A 21,257-nucleotide genomic window follows, 5' to 3' on the forward strand; every position below is an offset into this window, starting at 1 on the left:
GTCCATCTAAACCCTGGAGCTGTGACCAGGAATTAGGAGTCCCATATTCTTCTGGGGGTGAATCCCATTTTTCCAGTTGTGGAAGAGGAATGGGAAGTTGAGGAGCGGGAGAAACAGTAGGGGAAGCCGCAGAAGGAGCTGCAGCAGCAGGGTGAAAGGGGGGCGGGGAGCGGGGGGGGTGAGAGAAACGTTTGCACACTTTGTCACTCTTGAATTGGGGGCGGAGGAAAAACCCACTGTGGAAAGCTATAAAAAGCAGAGGGCGGGAGAGAGAACAGAGGGAGAGAGAGAGAAAGGGGGAAAGAGAGAGAGAGAGAGAGAGAGAGAGAGAGCGCTAGAGCGAGTGAGCACTAGTCTGCGCGGAGCGCAAGTCTGCTCCCAGGGCATCGCTGGGTCTCTGCTGGCAAGGGTGACTGCCCTGTGTGAACCAGAAGCAAGCGCTTCGGAGTGACTGTAAAAGCGCGCACGGGGGACCTCAGCTCCCCTAGGATCTCCAGGGCCGGGTCCGGAGGCGACTCTTAATCCCCCTTTATAGAGCTTGATAACCTGCAAAGTTTGAGACATTAAGGTCTCAAAAAAGTTTGAGACTTTAAGAGTCTGGAAAAAAGAGGAGAGAAACCCAACCAAGACGAAAGGCGAAGGAACTGATCACTTAAGAGAAGGATTGAAACGCGGAGATTCCGGAGTGAACTCTGAGGTGCAAAGGAAGGACCAACACAATCGTTGCGATCCGCCGGGCTGGGTCTTCTTGCACCTTGGGTCACGCCTCCTTGGCGAGAAGGCGCCTCGCCTTTGATTGCTTGCAGTTACTGCAGAAACTTCCTGCCCTGGTGGAGAAGCGGGTCTCGCTTGTGTGGTGCTCGCTCCTGGGCTCCTGGCTTAAGGCGTGAGACTGAGTTCACACGGTCTTTGGTCCCCGAGCCAGGAAGGGTTGGGGGAACAGTGTCTGCGAGCCCTCTGCGCCCCACGTGACGGGTCCCGTGTTGGGGTCCTTCTTTACTCTTACATTCGCATCCCTCGGGGCTTTGCGCCTCCCCGGAACACCTCGCCGGGAGATGGCCGCGTTGATGCGGGGCAAGGATTCGTCCCGCTGCCTACTCCTACTGGCCGCGGTGCTGATGGTGGAGAGCTCACAGCTCGGCAGCTCGCGGACCAAACTCAACTCTATCAAGTCCTCTCTGGGCGGGGAGACGCCTGCCCAGGCCGCCAATCGATCTGCGGGCATATACCAAGGACTGGCTTTCGGCGGCAGTAAGAAGGGCAAAAACCTGGGGCAGGTAGGAAAATCCCCAAACACACTGTTCAGCCAGGAGAGATAGGGACCAGAGGTTTTGCGCGTGTCCTTGGCCTTTGAGCCTGGTAAGAGTCGGAGCGCGACTTCAGGTGTGGCGCGCCAACCGCTGGGGAGAGTGTCCCTAAAGCTGGGTCTGCACTGGCTCGGGTGTCTGGGTGGTTGGTTGCTGCTTGCATGGAATGGGCGGGTTAGGGTTCTGCCTCACATTTGCTTTGGGATGTGGGCACGTATTAAGATCTAGTGCGTTCCAAGGGGATGCAGCTGATAAAGATGCTAATATCTAATCCATAGCAACTATTACGTGCTAGGCACTCTTCTGGGCTCTTTACGTGTTCACTAGTTTAGTCTTCACAACTCTATTATACTGCAGGCGACGTTGCTTTTTCTATTCCATAATGGAGTAATTGAGTCACTGAGAGATAAGTGATTTGCTCCAGGCGCACAGCTGGTGTTAAGTGGCAGATCGGGATTGCAGACTGGGCAGAGTCCAGGTCCTGGGCGCCCATTATGTTTTACAATTTGTAAGAGGTTTACCTCTTTTCAGGTTCTCCTCTCCCAAGCACTTTCCTCCTTCAAAGAAGTAAGGTCACAGGTAGAAAACAACTCCATATATGTACTTTTCTCACTCATATAGAATTGTAAATAAATCATCCGTGAGGTAGCAGAATGATAAGGTGCCCATGATAGCGTCCTAAGCGCCGGAGATATACCAAGGACGCCAGAGACGTTTTTGCGAGAGGGAAGTTCCTGTGGGCGACTCTGACTCTGTGTGACACAGACAGATTAACAGTCACTGGCAAACAGTTGCACAAATAGATACCTACAGAGTCGCAAGCGCACAGTGGGCACCAACTGTGGCCGACTTACAGCGGCCAGGAGAGGGGGCTTTGTGGGTACTGAGAACCACAACAGCTCCACCTTCTGCTCCTTTTGTGGGAGGCCAAAACCAAAAGTCAGCACACGCACCTTGCACAGCACGTTTCAGCCCCAGGCGACTGTGATCCATACCCCTAGATCCGTGTTTCCTTTCTTCCTCAGAGGCGTCTGCTGCTGCGGTTCTGTGTACTCTGAGTGTCCTCCGCCGCCTCTGCCCACAACCCAGGCGGCAGGGTGAGGGATGACAGCCAGGCGGGTGCTGGTTGGTCCGCTAGGGAAACTCAGGCCGCAGCTTGGCCCCCTACTGCCCTCTCACGGGGACAATTTTGCTAGTTTCGAAGTTTGAGAATGTTTCCCAGGACTTTAAAAATGTCAAATATTTCGGCTATTTTCTCAAAGGATTGCAAGGTCTGTAATCACAGCCTTTCTGTCTTTTTCTTTCTCTCTTTCTTTCTTTCTCTCTCTCTCTCTTTCTTTCTTTCTTTCTTCTCTATTTCTCTTTTTGTTCTTATTCATTTAGGGACTCAAGGAAAATAAGTTATACACCTATGTACCTATGCACTTACATAGGAAACCTTGGCATATACTTACGAAACCTTTGTGCATCCTAGCAAACATTCATATACCTCAGCTCTTACATTACCACGTTCATTCCCTTTTCCTCTTCCTGGGAAAAACCCTGACATTTTAAACAGCAATGAATAATAATGGTCTCTTGGAAGTTCATTATGAGATGGCATAAGGGTTAGAAAGAATGTATACCCTTAATCTACATCAGAAGACTTCTTTAACGCTACTGACTTCTAATTCCACATTATCAGTTTAAGTGAGCATAATGTATAGTTCCTACAAGGAGAGAGGTTGCTTTCAATTCTAATTCATGTATATTCTGGGAGTTCCTATAAAACTTATTTTGTTTCTCTCATGCAGTTGGACCCCAATACCTGATGTTCCTCTGTCAAATGATGACTTATGTAAACACCGTCAATAGTCGTGGCCTTACAGAGTAGACTGATGTACTGATCTCTGAACCTAGTTTCTCCTTTATATTTTGTAGTGTACCTGTTTGTAGTTATACATTATGTATAATGGTTATTTTGCTATTTCTCCAAGTATTTACTTAATTATGTTGCTTAGTGTTTGCAACCCTATTTGCATCTCCTCAAATTGAAGTTTTATTTACTTTTCAAATGAATTGAATTTCTGATATGTCCTCCATAAGTCAGTAGTTCTATGAAATGTGTTTCATTATACATACCTAAGTGTAATAACAGATCCTCAAAATTTGACATTAAGTTTTTGAGAAAATTGTAGAATTTTGCAGTTAACAATAAAGCAAAACAAAATCTTGGGTTGAATAGCAGGATAGATAGTAAAAGGGAGGACTACATTCCATATATTCCACCTCCCCACCTTGTCTAGCAGATGACCTAAAATGCACTGTTGTGAAGAACCAAATAGATTTTCTCTTTGAAGCAGAAAGAGGAATTATTTGAATATTGGTTAGTCTTTCTATCTTCTGTGTTCCTCTAGTATATAGCTACCAAAATTCTTAGTATCCTTATTTTCAAAAACAGGATGTAAATGATAAAGACACCTAAAGAGGGAAGAAGGCTCTTCCATTTATAGGGAAATCTTCAGACTTGAAATTAAACGACTCTGAATTTTTATCTTTCATAATAACAAAATGTGGTAGAGAAGATTGGAAGCCAAGTGTCAAAATAATCAAAGTATCTAGTTATATGTTGTCATCCTGAGGCCTAATGAGTTTGATTTCCCCAACTCCTGTGTCCATGATTGATGGTGTTGAAATATATGCCTTTCAGAAATATAGGGATAAGAATCTTTAGGATGCAACATCAAGTTGGCAGGTTAAAAACTTACCCTTTCATCATTTTTGCATAAATGGAAATTTAACAATTATCTAATTTAATTTTTCAGGATAGAAAACTAAAATAAAAATTTTACTGCCATTGTTGAAGAAATTTTTGAAGAAATTAAAAAATTCCCTAAGCTACAAAAGTGAAAATGAGACTCACTGGTCTCCACAGTTTGCTTGATTCGCTGTAGACTGATTTCGTAGGAAAAGAAACATTCTTATTTATAGGAGTTCTATTTGTTCTATGGTCATGGTGGATTATTTGTAAATTACTCCTAGAAAATGTGTCCTTAAATTTTAAGAAAGATTTAGAAGGCCCAGAGATAAGACATATTGTTCTCCAAAGCATTAAAGTTCTCATTCTTAGGTTTTCTTCCAAAGACACCGTTTTGAGTTGACAGAAACCGACATAGAAAATTGAGAGTAGTAGCATTCAAATGGTTGATAAAGAATTAGCAAAAATTATTTTATTGGATAATTTATGTTAATTTTTAATTTTACATTCCATTTGCAGTTACTGCTAATGGATTTTAAAAGGTAGTGTGTGTATGTGTACATCTTGGGATAAATAAAATTGCAGGACTATTGCATATATATATATATATTTATATTTATGTATTTAAATTCCTTAGGAGAGTATTTCAAATGTTCAAAATCAAAACTAGTTTTGAACAAGATCTTCAATATCATGCGGATAAATATAGTTGATTAAGTATGCCGTTGTTTGACTTCACCTCTGGCGTTTGTGGTGTTGAATTTATAGGCCACCTTTGAAACTAATTTTTAAAATGCCCAAGCAATTAAAATAATCATTTTACCTTTATAATTCACACTTTTTTGTGTGATTGTAAAACCTTCTGGAGTTATTTTTGTAATAACTTCTCATTCTTTACTCATTGCTTTTTCTTTTTGAGACTAACAGATGAATTTAATTTGAATACAATGTAGTATTTTGAAATTATTTTAAAAGTGATGAGTAGAACAGTGACAAAACAATTTTATTTTAAATGTAGATAAACTTCTTGGCATGTGTCTTTAAAGAGAATCTGCAAATGTTTAATGTAAATTCAGATTTCATGATTTTCTAATATAACTTGGACATTTGAAGGACAGTGGATTAGAAGCAGTTATGTGTTAGAAAAGAAATCTTAAAATATATTGAAACAATTTGAGGAGTAAATAGAGAAAATTATTATTTGTAGATTGGATCTTTAAAATAAAATGCTATATCTATGTGTACTCACGAATATTCATGAAGTGCTCGCTGAAATAACCCTAAGTATTCTACTGTGTGTAGGTGATCTGTTTACTTTCTGAAATTATTGGTTACTTTTTTTTTAACCCCAGCCTAACTTTCCCCCACTGAAGGGTAGAAAATCTGCTAATCCATTTTAGACATCCAATGACATTAAAAACAAATATTTTTAAGGTTAAATTTTTCAGAACTTGACAGATTTTGTAACACTACATTAAGATTCCTTTCTTTCATTGTAAATCATGGAGAATTGATAGTTGATACAAGTTGAAGTTTACCTCACAAATAGCGAGAAAAGAATTTTAATTATAATCTAAGTATTCATTAATTTATTTTTGTGCTAGACTCGAGAGAGCAAGAGGACAAGGTACCTTAACTCACTCCAGCTGTGACACTGACCCTGCTGTATTCTTCTTTAGTTTTCACTCTGACAAACTTCTGCCCCCTGCCTCCTTCCCAGAATGTTTCAAATCTATAGTTTTTAAAGATAAGGCAATAATGTCATTGAAAGGTAACTGGTCCATTCGATTTTAGGAGAATAGTGGCACTTTTCTTTTTTCTTCATAATCATTTTAAATGTATAATAAAGTCATCTGTGAAGTTGTAGAGGAACTACACTTAATATATTTACTTTTTTTAGTCACGGCTACACATTTTTTGATATTGAGGAAACATCACAATGAATTGCCATCTTATTTCTACCTGTCACTTCCTGACAATCTGTTAAAGTTGTTTTAGTTCATTATACCTCTAGTTGTTCATCTATAAAATGAAGATAAACTGTTTGTAGCTATTTATCTAATCATTGAAAAGATTTCTGTGATACTTGTGTCTGCATGAGCCTTGTACTGAGTCATTTTTTAAATCTGAAGCAAAAGCCAAAAGAAAATAAGATTGATAATAAATAGTGGATAGATACTTGCATTTTGTGACATTGTTTTAAAATTATATAGAAAGATTAAATATGGGAGGCATAACAAAAATTTTAAGTTACCATATAAGGTGAGTAGAAGTCAGTTTTTCTCTTCTCTTTTCCTTACTTTGCCAGGAATTAGAGCAAAACATTATATTTTTCTTAAATTTTTTTGTTAGGATGAATATAAACCATTCAAACAAAGAGGTCAATTAATATAAAATTTGGGAGTTTTTTTTTTCTTTTAATAGGAACATCTGTCCACAGGAAGAAATGTCACCATCGAAATATTTAAAGGGTGGCTTCCTAATAAGTGTCTCATGCTGACTTGGATCACTGCCCACTTTGAGTTCAAACCAATGGTGGGAAGGTCATGAATAACACCAATATCTAATAGAATGTCCTTTGGAGAGTTTATCTCATAAATTCTTTTCTGAGAGATGGTAAATCAAATCAGATAAACCTTTTAAGACTAGGTATTTCAACATTGTATCTAAATTGTTATATTTTAACTCCAGTAATTAATTTGTGTAGCACTAAAAACAGAATTGCAGTTCTAACAATCCACAATGACTGAGCCTGTGCAACAGGTTACATTTGTGGGTTCTTAATACTAATTTAGATTTATCTGTATACTCCAAATGCAGAAATGGAATCAGCAAGAACACAAAAGTAGCAAATTTAAAAATAATATTATTTGTCTCACATACTCAAAGGGAACAATGTACATCAGATACATTTAAAAATATTTTGCAGTACCTAATTTTATTGGTTGAATCACTGAAGTATTTATAATTTGGTACACAGAATAGATTAAATATGTCATAATGATACCTTTAACTTCCCTTATCCTGTCTAAAATGAACTTAAAAATCAATGAATAAATAAGCACTTTAAAATGGCGAAACAAAACATTACAATCAGGGGAAGTGGCTTCTGAACATGATCGACCCACCCAACCCTATCCTAAGAGAGGCTTACTTTCCATATTTTATTTTATCTTGTGGAATAAGATAAAGCACATGTTCTTTCTTCTGGAGACTGGATGAATTGAGTGATCTTCAGATGTTTTATTTTCTTAAACTGGCTTGCAAGCGGTTATGGCACACTTTAAATTACAGTAAGAGGTACCAAGGATTAATCATTCACTCTGTGCCAGGCACAACTCCAAATGCTTGGGTTGCATTAACTCTTTTGATCCTGGAGACAGCCTTTTGAGTCTAATCCTAATCTCAGCCTTCTTTTTATAAATGAATTATTTGATAAATGATGGAAACATTAATTTTCCAGAGACAGAGAAAGATTATGCCATTCATACAGTTCACACAGCAGTAAGGTAAGAAAGCTAAAGTCTAAACCTAAGCAATTCAGTGTTTTAACCTGTATACTCAACTACCTGGCTATGTTGCTGCAACATAGTAAACTTATTCTTGGTTTAAGAGAGAACAGGGACTTTTCTTTTACTTCTTAATGACATGGGTATAACCCTTATTTTATTAAAAGCCACAATGAAATCCAAACCCACTATTTCTGCCAACTGCTACTCTGGGTAGCCTAAAGCATGTTAGAATTCCATGGATACAAAAACAGGCAGCACAGCAGTACATGATTTTCATCTCTGCCTCCACGTTTCTCCCTGCCAGGGAACTTCACTCTTGGCAAGGAAAACATACTTCTCCCCAACCCCCTCCAAATCTCTTTCCAATTCAAGGATGGTGTCTCCCTTAGAAGAAGAGAGTGCTCTTGGATGAACTCTTCTATGCTCATGCCAACAGCACACTTCCCTATGCCCATCTCCCTGAACATGAGCACCGCCATGCACACAGGCCTTCCTGATGACTTCTTTACCAGGGTCTGACTGGCATCCCTTTCACCCTCATCAGATACGGGGGAGATCATCATGTTTTAGAACTTGCTATTGCTTTTGCTTTTTCCTTGGCTTTGTCCCCTCCTAACTGCTTTCAGAGAATCAGATGGTCTGTGGAGGCTTTATAGCACTACAGTTCCCTAACAGGTTCCAAATTCCAGCTCACCACTGACTAGCTTAATAGTGTTGGAAAAGTCACTTAATGTCCCTAGTGATTTGTTTCCTCCTAATCTGCAATATAGGGATCACAATGATAACAATAATAACAGCAACTATAATCTTAATAATATTTAACTTACTGGGCACATGAGATAACATAAAAATATTCAAGAGGAAAGCACATTTAGTTAATGTACTGATGTCATTTATTACTACCACCATTACAGAAGAAAGTTAAGTGCTCATGCACAAAATAAAACGTGACTGCTTAATCTCCCTAGAGAGTAATGCGGGGTTGACTAAACTAGTGCACATGATGTACATGAAGGAAACAAATGAACTCAATTACACCAAGGCTAAGAACTGTAAAACAAAACAAGACAAAATAACCACACAACCACACCCTTGCTGTCACATTCCTCATTTTGAATGTAGGGATGCTAAATCAGTGTTGTCTTGTAGAAAATAAGCAAACAAGCACATAATTGAGTAATTGGTGAAACTGTGGAAGGAACATAGAGGCAAGAGTACCCCAGACATTAAAAATACAATCACAGTAAGTGGAGGTCCTAAAAATCAAGGCGATATTAGTTGTCTAACCACAGGAACCAAAGTTATTAAATGACATGGGCGTGTCTGCTCTCATTAGCATTAATTTGATACTGTCCTCGGTAAGATAGTCCCTGCAAAGATAAGACTCTCAACTTCCTGCAGTGTCTGGGCCCACATAGTTGACAGGGAATTTAGAAGGTTGACAATCTTTGTTGAGTGTCAACCATCTCTTCTAGAAGGACTCAAAAGCTGGGGACTCATTTCCATCCTGTCCCCTGATCCCCTTTACTTTTTCTTCATTTTGAGTTATGTTTTTCAAGATACAGGTAAGTTGAAATATTTTAAGAATGTTTAATTGAGAGTGAAATTCATCTCATGAAAATGTGGGTTAAGTTTCTTTAACATTAGATACAGACTGCCAGTAAATGCTTCTATCTGGACAAGAAAACAACATCCGAATGGGAAGGCAGAGGGGAATATTATCACTTAAAATCATCTGAAATTATAACCATATTCAAATAGTGGTTTTCACCTGCTCATCCTAACCTAAGGAATTTATGGGCATTTGGTTCCACAGGGTTTGTGTTAACCTCTTGAAATCCACAAACTTTTTCCCAATAATCATCCTTTGTACTCTGCAGTCTGTCATCTATTCTTTATACCTCACTGATTCATTTGCTTCACACTATTATGCTATTTTGTTTTCTTCTCTGACTCATTTTTTTAATTCCATTCACTAATTCCTCTGCAACATCTACTCATAAACATAAACATTTCCTCATAGCCCCTTTTCTTTTGGTTACACATTTTTTCCCTTTTCTGATATTTTTCTCCTTTTTTAGAATTATTGGTCACATACACAGATACCTGCCTTTAACCTAACAAACTCCTGAGTCCCATTTCTTGCTCAAAAGTTTTAGAAATCATGCAAGAAATAATAGCTACAGCAACAGCAGCAACAACAAAAACCCTGCAAAACAAAAGGTATATCTTTTCTGTCTAAATTCAAATTGTCAGAAATCAGGTGATCGAGTTTTTATAATGTTTTATAACTATTTAAAAACCTGCAGATCAATATAGACTATAAGAATCAAGTCTGATTGCCCACAGTTCTTCCCATGCTCTGTTCTGGTTCAGCACTTGCTGGTGATGAAAGAATACTATTTGTGTCTCCATCAAGAGAGGTGCCTTTTGTTTTTTTTAATCCTACTTATTTGAATGCTTGGAGTTTAAATGGCTGTCGGGTTTTTTCTCTGTAAGATCTGTGGTTAAAAGACTTGGGTCTGATTGGACTGTGCAAATACTTATGCTTTATGCTCATAAAATATTACATAGTATAAAATATGCATACATATTTCAAACAGTATGCAATATTTATTTCTATTGCTTGGACTATGTACTAAAGAGTATTTTTCTATTTTTTTGCTAGGTACTATTTGCTCTATAAAAATGATGACTTGCCTTCAGTGTAAAAAATCCCCTTACTATTTACTTTCAAACTGATAGACTTTTAAACAATTCTTGAATATTTAATCACCAAGTAAGAAAATTCTTCAAATGTTTTTAATCATTGTTGTTCAAGATGGAGAGATTTGTAGAAGGAACCAAGGGACTCTTTTATCATCTAAATGTTTCAAGAACTTGTATGACAGACTAAAATAGGATATGGTTAGACCTGCAAGGACAAGAGAAGTCCTCTAGTTTAACGCATTCATTTTATACTTGAGGGAATGAGGCCTGGAGATGTTCTTGATCTGCCCAGGGTACTAAGATAGTAGTACACCATGACAAAGGAATTCTTGCTGGAACTTGAATCCTCTGACTCCTAAAACAAGTCTTTCAAATATCCAAAAGCAATGCTTTCTGTGAAATCTACACTAGCTCAGTGCATGAATTAAATTCAATTGTCTTGAGTTGATTGATGGGAGATAAATTGTTTGTAGAACTCTTTCAGCTGCAAATTTGTGCATGTTCAAATATACTATCAAAGATTGCAATGCCATATTGACATCTATGTCAGTAGATTTTAAACAAAATTAATGATGGAAAGGGGCTCTGACTGTGCTGTCCTTGCTTACTTTTTCAGTTCCGATACTTTAATGATGTGATTAGCAAGAATCCTGGCTGTGGGGCTGCACTGGAATGGCAGGAGGCACAAAGGAAGGCAAGCCATAGCAGGCTGCTGCAAATGCAGATTGCTTGGCATTGGTCCAAGCATCATGAGCTGGGGGCCAAGGCTTTAAAACTTTCTGCCAGAGAAATAAATATATTTTAGACAGTGATCAGTATTACCTCCACCTCCACACCCCTGAAAACAGTTTCAAACGCAAATACTCTTATGATAGGTAATGCAATTTGACATTTTTACATTTTAGTTCTTTTATTCCCTTCCGCTCAGTGATTTTCTATTGTTTGGGGGTTTTATTTATTTTGTTTTCTGTTCTTTTGGGGTTTTATTTTTTTGACTTCTTAATGCCAGTCATAACTTATTTAATTGATTGATAAAGATCTGCAGTTTAAATACCACTGGCCCATTAAACTACCCTTCCCAGGCAGGGATCTTGGGATACTGTGCTTGGAGATCAGCATTATTTTAGGAAATGCTCAGTCTGGCAGGCAAGGGATGTTAGAGGCAAGCCGGACTTCGTGGAGAGAATTGTCCATCTTCTCAGGCCTCTTCCACTTAACCTTCTTTAACTTCAGGTCAGCTCTGGTGGGGATGTGGTGGATCTCTTCACCTGAGCATGTGCTTAACCTCTTCTCTCTCTCCACTTTCAGCAGTATGTGAGCAATAAATACATGGCATTTAATGTTTTGATATTTGTGGCATATTTAATCTGCATCTGTTACTGCACATGAGTATTGTTCCCTCTGGGTAAGTGCCACATATACCACATAACTTTGTTTCTAAGAATTTGTTGTTGAAGATGGTTGTAATTTCTGCATAGGATAGCAGTGAGCCTGAGAGAGCACTGATTGTAGACTCAGTAGACCTGATCAGTCTACTTTTTAATATGCTGGACATTGAAGAAATCTCTTCACACCTTCAAGCTGTGATTTTCTCATCCATATAATGGTCGTTGTAATAGTAGTATCTTTCCCTGTCACTTTGGAAACCATAACACATTGCTTCTTCGTATCAGCATCATGACAACTTGTTTACCAAAAGCAAATTTAAGACCTTTTCACCCTGAATTTATGAGAGAAAACTATGAATTGAATCACATCAACTCAGGAATAATTTGTGATTCTAAAGTCACAAATAATTTCCATTTTGATCAATTTACCTTTGTAAAAAAATAAAGACAGAGATTGAAAGTGGAAAGTGGTTCCCCTTCTTCTTTTTTTTGGTTTGTTTTCCACTTTTTTGACCTATTTGTTTTGATTTTCTTAGATTTCTTCAAAAATTTCAGTATTGCAATGCTTTCATGTTTCTAAGGGAAGAGTTATTTTTCATTTTTTTGTAGGCTACAAACAGCTCTCTTTCCTGCTATTAGAATATCTTGCCCATGACATTCAAGAAGAGCCCCAGGCCTCTTTTTCCTATAATCACCAGGATATGTGTGTGTGTGTGTGTGTGTGTGTGTGTGTGTGTATCTATCTATCTGTGTGTATATACATATATATATTAATCCTCTTGGAAAGGTATGGTAAGGGACTCAGCAATAGAAATTGATGTATTGGTAAGGGTCTGAAACTAATTAAGAACCATTCTTGGGACGTATAGTTTACAGGGTTCATAACAGATAAAGTTTAGAGAAATGGCCAATTGTAAAACAAAGTCATACTGCTGTGGAACCACATAGACTGGGACAGAGGAAATATGCTTTGTCAAGAACTTATCAAACAGGAAAGCAGATATCTTTCAAAGCTGTTGAAAACACATTACTGTATAGCTAAGCAGCATTTCCTACCAAGCAATGCAATAACTGATGGTTTGTGTTACCTGCCTAGGAATCTCAGTGCAGTAAATACAGTAGAAATACATTTTAGAATATCAGGGCAAAACTCGTGTTCAGTTTGAACCAGTGTGATTCTCTTTAAATTATATTAATCAACTTTATTTTTAGAACAGTTTTAGGTTTAGAGAAAAAATTGAACTGAGAGTTCCAGAGAGGCTTCTTTTCCTCCCCTGTTCCCATTTCCCCTATTATTTACAAGTTGCATTAGGGCAGTATATTTGTTACAATCGGTAAGCCAATATTGATACATTATTATTAACTATTGTATAATTTACTGTGGGTTTCAATCTCTGTGTTGGACATTTTATGAGTTTTGACAAACGTGTGAGAACAGGTATCCACCATTATATTATCATACATTCTTCTTCTTCTATTCTTCTTTTCCTTTTCTTCTTTTCCTCTTTCCTAATCCCTGGTAACCACTTAACTTTTTACTATCTTTGTCTTTTCCAGGGTATCACATAGTTGGAATTATGTAATAGGTTACTTTTTCTGAGTTTTAAAAAATAATTTCACAATAGGCATCTAAGGTTTTTCCATATCTTTTTGTGGTGATTCTTTTCTTTTAACTCTAAATTATTTTCCAAAGTAAATGATTAGTCCTAATTTAGCCAGCTCTGAATATGATTAACATCTAATGTCCTTGATAAATGAGCAAAAGTAATGAATTTTGTAACATGATTATTATCCTTTAATAAAATGAAGAAAACTTGATTATAATTTCCAGAAAAACTGCAAAATGGGGGACTGCAGTAGCAAAAGTGAAGCAAAAGTTTAGAAATAATTAATAATATGATTGGATTCTCAGGAAAAGATCCATATGTATATCTTCCCATGGGTTAAATTCACTTGGACACCTGACAGACAATTCAGACTAAACATACTCAAAACTAAACACCTTTATTTATTTTTCTTAAACATGCTTCTTATGTATTCCTTACATGTCATTAGCATCACCACCCAACTATTTGTCCAATTTCAAAAGTTTAAACTCCCCACTTTCTGTCTTCCATTAAAGCAATTATTCCCTAACTTATAAGATTATACTTCCTTAATATGAATCTCTCTTGCTGCTTTATTGTCATCTTGATTCATACAGTAGCATTATTATTTCACAATAGATCAATACAATATTATAAAAGGTTTGCACTTCTGCAAAATGTCCTCCACATTACTTCTGATGTGAACTTCCTAAGGTAAAAATCTGATCAGATGATTTTGCATCTATGCCCAGTTCTACAGCATGAAGTCTAAACTTTTCAACATGCCACTCAACATCATCACTGTGTTTCTTTCTTGACTTTGTCCCTTGAGCTACACAGTTTGTGTGTAGTACAGCTGAGGATTAAAGCCAAGCATCTTACTTGATTCTGTATAGTCAGTCACTCTGCCATGCCGCTCACATAAGTCAGAGGCCAGAGAAACAAACTAGAGATCTTTTAATGGAACCTTTCAGAACTTAGGTGTGAATAAACTTTTTCAGTCAACTTACCTGAATCAGCTGGCTAATTACTTACTCCTTAGATGTATTAGACACTGTAATCATGGTCAGCAAATATTTACAAGGTACATATGCTGTATTGGGTCCTGGGCCTATATAGTAATGACACTATGTACTTGAGAAATTCAGTTGAAATTTTAAGGTTAAAAGAGGCTAACCCTATGTAATCTTGCTAAACCCTAACTAGTCCTAACCAGTTGATTCACCTTTGCAAAGTCTATCTGTTCCTGGAAACGTGGGATGTTCTAATAGGCTTGACAGCCCATCCACTCTGGGATGGCTACCTTCATCCCATGGTTACTTTTAATGTGAGAGACGAGCTGTTTTGTCCAACAGTGGTAACCTTACTTTTATTTCCAAATCTTCATTTGGCTAGTACTGGATAACAATAATAATCTCAATTTGTCTTTTAATCATTTATTCAAAGGCCAAATTTATCACACAAAGAATGGCAGACTAATTGCCATGATAATGTTGTAACTTTACTGAACACCTACTACAAATTGTGCAGTGAGCTGGGTAATTTGCCCACTTAATGGTCTGTTTTAAATTAAAACTTAAATAGATATTATTCTTATTTTAGAATATAAACCCAAGAAATTAAGTTACTTGCCCAAGGTCCACACAGCTTGCAGGGGAGTGCGAGGATTTAAATGAGGCTGTCATAAACCTAGGTCCTGCACTCAATCTAATCCATTATAGCAACTCTCTAGATATAGTTATAAGTACTGTATAATCAAGTCTTCATGTATTTTTCAAATTAAAAGAGAAAATATTCTTTTTTATCTATTTTACTTATTTAATAAAGAGTAGATGGTCCAAAAAAAAAAAAAAAACCTCCAAAAAATCATTCATGTTTTTTATTTCTCATACAGTGTTATAACTGGACAACTTAATGAAATTTCCTTTTTTACAAAGATTTCTAAGGATGAACACTTATATTACCTCTCAGTTATCTAACTGCTTATGTTAAAATTGAGAGCATTCTGCTTTCTATTGTAGATTAATAATCCATGAATGACACAAAGCAAATATCAATCTCCACACAAAATCACTTCCTCATTAACAGAAAATGTAATAAAGCTATTCTTCACCGATTATATACTGCATGCATTGACAGAAAATCAGGATGACTTGTAGGAGTGATTATATCCATAAAAAGTCATGCAGAGGGCTGATGGTGTTGGACATTATGGCAATAATGTAAGGAAGTGAGGTTTGAATTTTTATTTTCCAAGTATTTTAAAAGGAATTGAAGTTTGAATATTTTTTCCTTTGTAAATACCTCACAACTCCCTGAGGAAGTATGAGTCTAATTTTATAATTTAGAAAGGACTAAAGAAACATTAGTGGGAAAAGGCAGACTTACAAGGAATTAGAAATATGGGAAGAAATAACAAAGATGGAGTGTTAAAGTCAGCAGTGACCTCACCATGGCTTGGTGGGGGGAATATCAAGTCAAAGGGATGAGCTTTTCCTACAGGGAGGGCACAGAAACAGAATGCATGCTGAAATATTTTGAGAAAAGAAACTTTTTAAAGATACACATTCAAAACATTATCATAGAGTTTTAAGATAGTCACATGACAATATTATTTTTCCAAATTAGTCACTGTAAAAAACTCATTCCTTGTTATTGTAATGTAGACTATTTTTAGAAACTACCTTCAAAAGTGATTTATATGTTTATTTCTTTGAGGTCATAATTTATGACCATAAACAATGTTGTGCATATTGATTAACATGTAGCATCCAAAATTCTTGTTCTGAGTGACTTTTTGATTTTTCATACACCCACTACTTTACAGAAAGTGAAGATCAAAGAAATGTGATGTAATTTTTCAAAACAATTCCAAAAATATCCAAAAAATGTTCTAAGCCAACACAGTGATATGATTATAATTGCAAGTCTTTCAATCTCATTGACTTTAAGGTAGGAATCCTCAGTAGGTTGTATAAAGTCTTAACATTGAAAAAGAAAACTTCTAGTAGTATCTTGCAATCTGTTCTTCCCCATTGGAAGAACCTGGTCAGAATTTATGTAAGATGGTTCCTATTCTGAAAGAATCACACTGTTCGGGAAGTAGTTGATGAGTGTAGGCCAGCAGTACATTCCCTACCCCAAACCCACTCTTTTCCTGAAAGAAGAGGCAGGAACAAATCATGCCCAGCAATTCCCTGGAGTCCAATCTGGTGACACACATTACTTCATGTGTGACTTGTTTGTTAAATGTGTGCACTGAGACAAAAAAATAAGAGTCTTGCCAAAAGTTACTTTTAAAAATGCAAATATATCCTATTAAAATTTCAGAGAAAAGGCTAAACTTCTTAACTCCGTAAAAACACTTCTGCAATTGTTCAGATTAATACAATGCTTCCAAAATGCTCTTTGGAAATCCTTGTAAATTCTCTCGCTTGCCTATTTGTCCTGCTGCTATCTTCCCAATACTCTTCAAAAGGAAATGACTTTTTAACAAGAAAAATCCCCTTGAAATTACATTTCCAAGGGGGTCCTAGCCACAGCAGCTGCAAGGCATCATAACTGAATTTTAATCTCTCTTGGTTACTGTTAAAAGTGACCAATGCTCAGGTCTTATGCCACAGCCATCCCAGAGATTGATTACAAATTGGATTGGAGTGTGTACTATGGATTTTCTTGTTAGAAAATACAAGCTTTCAACACAAAAGAGCAACTATATTTAATGGTCCAGCACTTACAAAATGAAGACCTAAAAACACTGGTTCCTAGTAAACATTAATAAAGAATAGTGCAACCCAACCACACCATTAAATTTTATTTTGAGTCCAATTCTGGGAGAGTCAGAGGCTTACATAGACAGGATGCCCTGATGGTATGACCAAGGTGTTCTGAACTTTCAAAAATTATTTTAAAACAAAGGGAAAATGGCCAAAGCAATAAGCAAATGATTGATTTCAAATATGTACTATCAGATAATTTAAGAATTACACAATTAGCTTAATAGTAATCATCACTGTGAGATTTGCAAGGACATGAAGTTGTGATATTCTGCAGTTAAGATGCAGATGGAGAGGGAAAGAAGAGTATAACTGATAGGTGCTTATGACTGAATCATACACAAAATAAAGTAGAATAATTACATATCTTAGTCATTGTTTATCATGATATTTAGCATGGCCTCACTATGCCTGTCCTATATATTCTTAGCAATACCCTACATTTAGCATTAGTGAGTTGGATATCTAAGCAATTCATGCTTGATTCCAGAAGATGGGGACAGCTAACATTTGTTGAACACCTACTTTTTATTAGGAGATTTGTTTTTTTTTTTTAAATCTCAATCATTCAATGTTCTATGAGCTTCTGTTATGTGCAGAGTATTCTGTCAATATTTGAGGGAGGCATTCAGGCAGGCAGGAAGATGCTAAAAGCATGACCATGGGGGTTATGAATAAGCTCAGTGTTTGGGATCTGTGGTCTCATGGTGACTGAGCCTCACACTCAAGAGTTATTTGTTTTTGGTTTAATGTTTTGCCTTGCTGAGTTCAGTAAGAAGACTACTTAAATTTTGTTTTCTCTTTTTGTGAAAGTGAATGAGATTGTTTCTGCCATACTGGAATTTTATTTTGATTTGTTTTTGAAGGTTATTAACTTTATAGAGCTGTAAGGTTATAGCTATAAACTTGGGAAACATTGTTGAAGTTCTTCTCATCCCTGTAGAGGAATCTAAAAGGGGTGCAGATTGTAAATCTCCTTCAAAACAACAAAGCAAAGTACTCTCAACTCTTTAGTTGAGTTTGATCTCAACTAAAACCAAAATGTTAAATACATTGATAGTCAATGAAAGTTATAGTTTGCTAAACAAGAATTTAAAGGTAGTTTGTGGGAAATATAGCCCCTCTAAAATTTAAAGGAGTGTTAGTTTATACTTTTCCTACACTTTCAGTTTTTATGAAGGGGAAATAGGCAGATAAATACTAATAGTTCAATAGTGTCTGGATTGCCTGCCATATTTTCTCTAATAGGACTTTCATTGATCAGGAAGTGAAGGTGTGGGCCAAATGTCTCATTGTTTTATAAGAGCTAGGGAAAAAAGAGATTCTCTTCCTGGTCCAATTGTTGCAAACCCAGCCACAGGGACATAGAGCATTTTTGGAATGTGCACATGCTTAACACCTGGAATTTTCTGAGAGTTATAGTCATACTTCATCAGTCACCAGAGTGAAAAGCCAAATGCCGATCTGAAGGAGGACTTCTGAGGCAATTCTTCTGGAGCTTGCAATATACCCTACTTGTCATCTCTCAGACATAAGCCTTTAATCCCCTCTTCCTAAAATTGTTTATTTTAAAATGTGAGAAAGTTTAAGGATGTCACAGCCGAGCTGTGAGCTTTCTCTTTAAAGAATCCCATCCTTCAAACCCATCTTCAGCAAATAAACTGGCATTTCATGTGCTGAGCAGATGGGACTCGGCAGCACTGGCCAGCCCTCCTGTGCAGCTGGGCCGATCTGGCACACAGGTGTCCTGATTTGGACCTTCTTGAAATTCTGACACCATGCTCTCCTCCATTGGGAAGCACAACTTGGCTTTGCTATTTTCCCAGTGACAACAGATATACCTCCCTAACAATAACAGCTCCGAGTAAGGTGATAACATAACCCTCTGACTCAGATTGAGCTGGGACTGCGGCTGGATGGTTTGTTCTGAGAGTCTGGGCCAACATTTTGGTTTTGATTTCCTCTTTCATATTGTGTATTATCATTCATGAGTCCTCCCCTCTACCTCTCAGAATTTGGGGTACTTCTCAGAAAGGTGGGAATGTCTGGTTGAGGAGGAAAGAAGAGTTGCAGCTATCAAACAGACAGACAAAGCTAAGAATGGTCCTGGAATAGGTGGCTTTTCTAACCATTGGTAAATATCAAGCAACCACATGCCAAAGTCTAGGAGTATTCAAGGGTTTAAAACAAGATTTATTTTTAAATGAGGAAAAGGAGATAAATTCATTAAAACTTTCGTAGCATTAGACAAAAACTATTGTGGAACTAAAAGATTTCAAAAATGTAGGCAACAAAGGAGAGATTTAGTTGTCGTTCCTTCTGCATAATCTTTTACATAATCATTTCAGTCTCACCAAAAATATTTCCCAGCGCAGAGCCCAGATGTTTTGAAGTTTGAAGTTTGGTTTTGTCTTTTTCTTTTTCTTTTCTTTTCTTTTTTTTTTTTTTTTTTAAGAAAGCAATATTTAAGAACTTTCCCATTCCTTTCCATCTTAGTAACAGCTGCTTCTAACAACTGCTTCTGATGAGTATGGCCAAGTAGGAAAAACAAAAGTGGAAATGGAAGAGAGAAGTAGATCCAACCACATTGGAGAGCTTTAGCTGGTGTTCTTTCCCTGTTTCTTATTCTCTCCTTTACAAGAACACAATTTTGAAAATTATGCCTCATTTGTTAAAACCTACTCATCTCCACTCAAGTATACCCTACAAAATCAATTGGCCCTGCCCTAAGAGAAACAGAAGCAATTATTCAGCTCAGCAGGAAACTGAAAGTTTACTACTTTGAAATAATTTTATTCCCTTTCCCATTACTCTAAAAGGAATCATATAATGTTGAAGAGAGATGCTGATTTCCAAAAAATGAAGTTTATTTTTATAGAATGATGAACTCAATACTGCCTGGAGACCACATTACAGAGCTCATTATAAAATTAAGTACTAAAGAAATAGAGATGCCTAAGAAATAATATAGGTTTACTCACAAAAAAAGTGACTAACTAATTGTATTATTTCTCAAACTAGGGACTGTTAACAGTGTAATGCTTAATCCTGGATACCTGTGGGTTCTCTGTCCATGCGTTAATGCTCTCATGGCTTTAAATACCACTGTATGTCCATGGCTACCATGTCTGTATCTCTAGACAAAACCTCTCTCTTGTGCTTCAGTGCCTACTTAACAATAAATTCAAGTGCCTATTTAGCATTTTCATATCCAAACCCCTCTTTTCCTTTTTCTAAACCTTCTTCCTCTGCATGGTTTTCTCTATCTCAATTGATAGTAAGTCTGATTTTAAAATTGTTCTACCAAAATCCTTGGATTCATCTGTAGTTTTTCTTTGGCCTTCACACCCACATTCAGTCCATCAGGAAAGCTCCTGGGAGAGGTCTAGCTAAGTCCTTTAGCTCTATCTTCAAAGTAAAACCTTAGATCCAAAAGGTCATCCCTATAAGGTGTGACTTCATAATAGATTATAGAAAATAATAGGAACTTAAATTGACTTGAAAAGGATACACATAAGGCAAAACAGAACTTCCTAAGAAAATAACTTTATACAAATATGAGAAAAATCTTTAATTTATGGTCTAGTATCTGTTGTATCTGCATACATTTAGAACATTCAAAAATGGTATTCTAGAAATCAATTAAATTATCAAGTGTGTCACGGTCAAGGATGGATAAAGAAGTACTTAAATAGCATCTTTTACATCATACCTACAAAAGAAAAAATAAAAAGCTGTGAATCCTGTCCTTTCTCAGCAATAATGAGATTCTGAAAACACATTTTTTAGAGACAAGGCAGTATCAAAATGTATATATTAGTCATTTTCTTGATACTTTCCAATAAACATTGGAGGTCTTTCGATCTTGTGAGGTTTTCTTCAATTTCTTTCTTCAATGTTCTATAGTTTTTCTTGTAGAGGTCTTTCACCTCCTTGGTTAGATTTATTCCAAGGTTTTTATTTTTGTTGTTGTTGTTTTGCTTTTGAGGCTATTATGAATGGAATTACTTTCCTGATTACTTTCTCAGCAGATCTGTTGTTGTTATATAGGGAAGCTATTGATTTTAGTACCTTGATTTTGTAACCTGCTGCTTTGCCAAATTTGTTTATTAGCTCTAGCAATCTTTTGGTGGAGTTTTTTGGATCTCCTAATTATAGGATCATATCATTAAAAAATGGTGATAATTTGATTTCTTCCTTTCTAATATTTAATCCCTTTTTATTTCCCTCTATTGCCTGATT

The 21,257-nt window shown here is 36.8% G+C and overlaps 1 protein-coding gene across 1 annotated transcript in view; it reads left to right on the forward strand.

Annotated features, from left to right (window-relative positions):
* Positions 1 to 308: 308 nt before the first annotated feature.
* Positions 309 to 21,257, forward strand: part of Dkk2 (dickkopf WNT signaling pathway inhibitor 2) — a 97,483-nt gene continuing 76,534 nt past the window's right edge. The window contains exon 1 of the mRNA XM_047566622.1: positions 309 to 1,277. Coding sequence (XP_047422578.1) covers positions 1,056 to 1,277 — 222 coding nt within the window. The 5' untranslated portion in view covers positions 309 to 1,055. The remainder of the gene's footprint in view (positions 1,278 to 21,257) is intronic.

This window comes from Sciurus carolinensis, chromosome 10 (assembly GCF_902686445.1).
Source record: "Sciurus carolinensis chromosome 10, mSciCar1.2, whole genome shotgun sequence".
NCBI classification, from domain to species: Eukaryota; Metazoa; Chordata; class Mammalia; order Rodentia; family Sciuridae; genus Sciurus; species Sciurus carolinensis.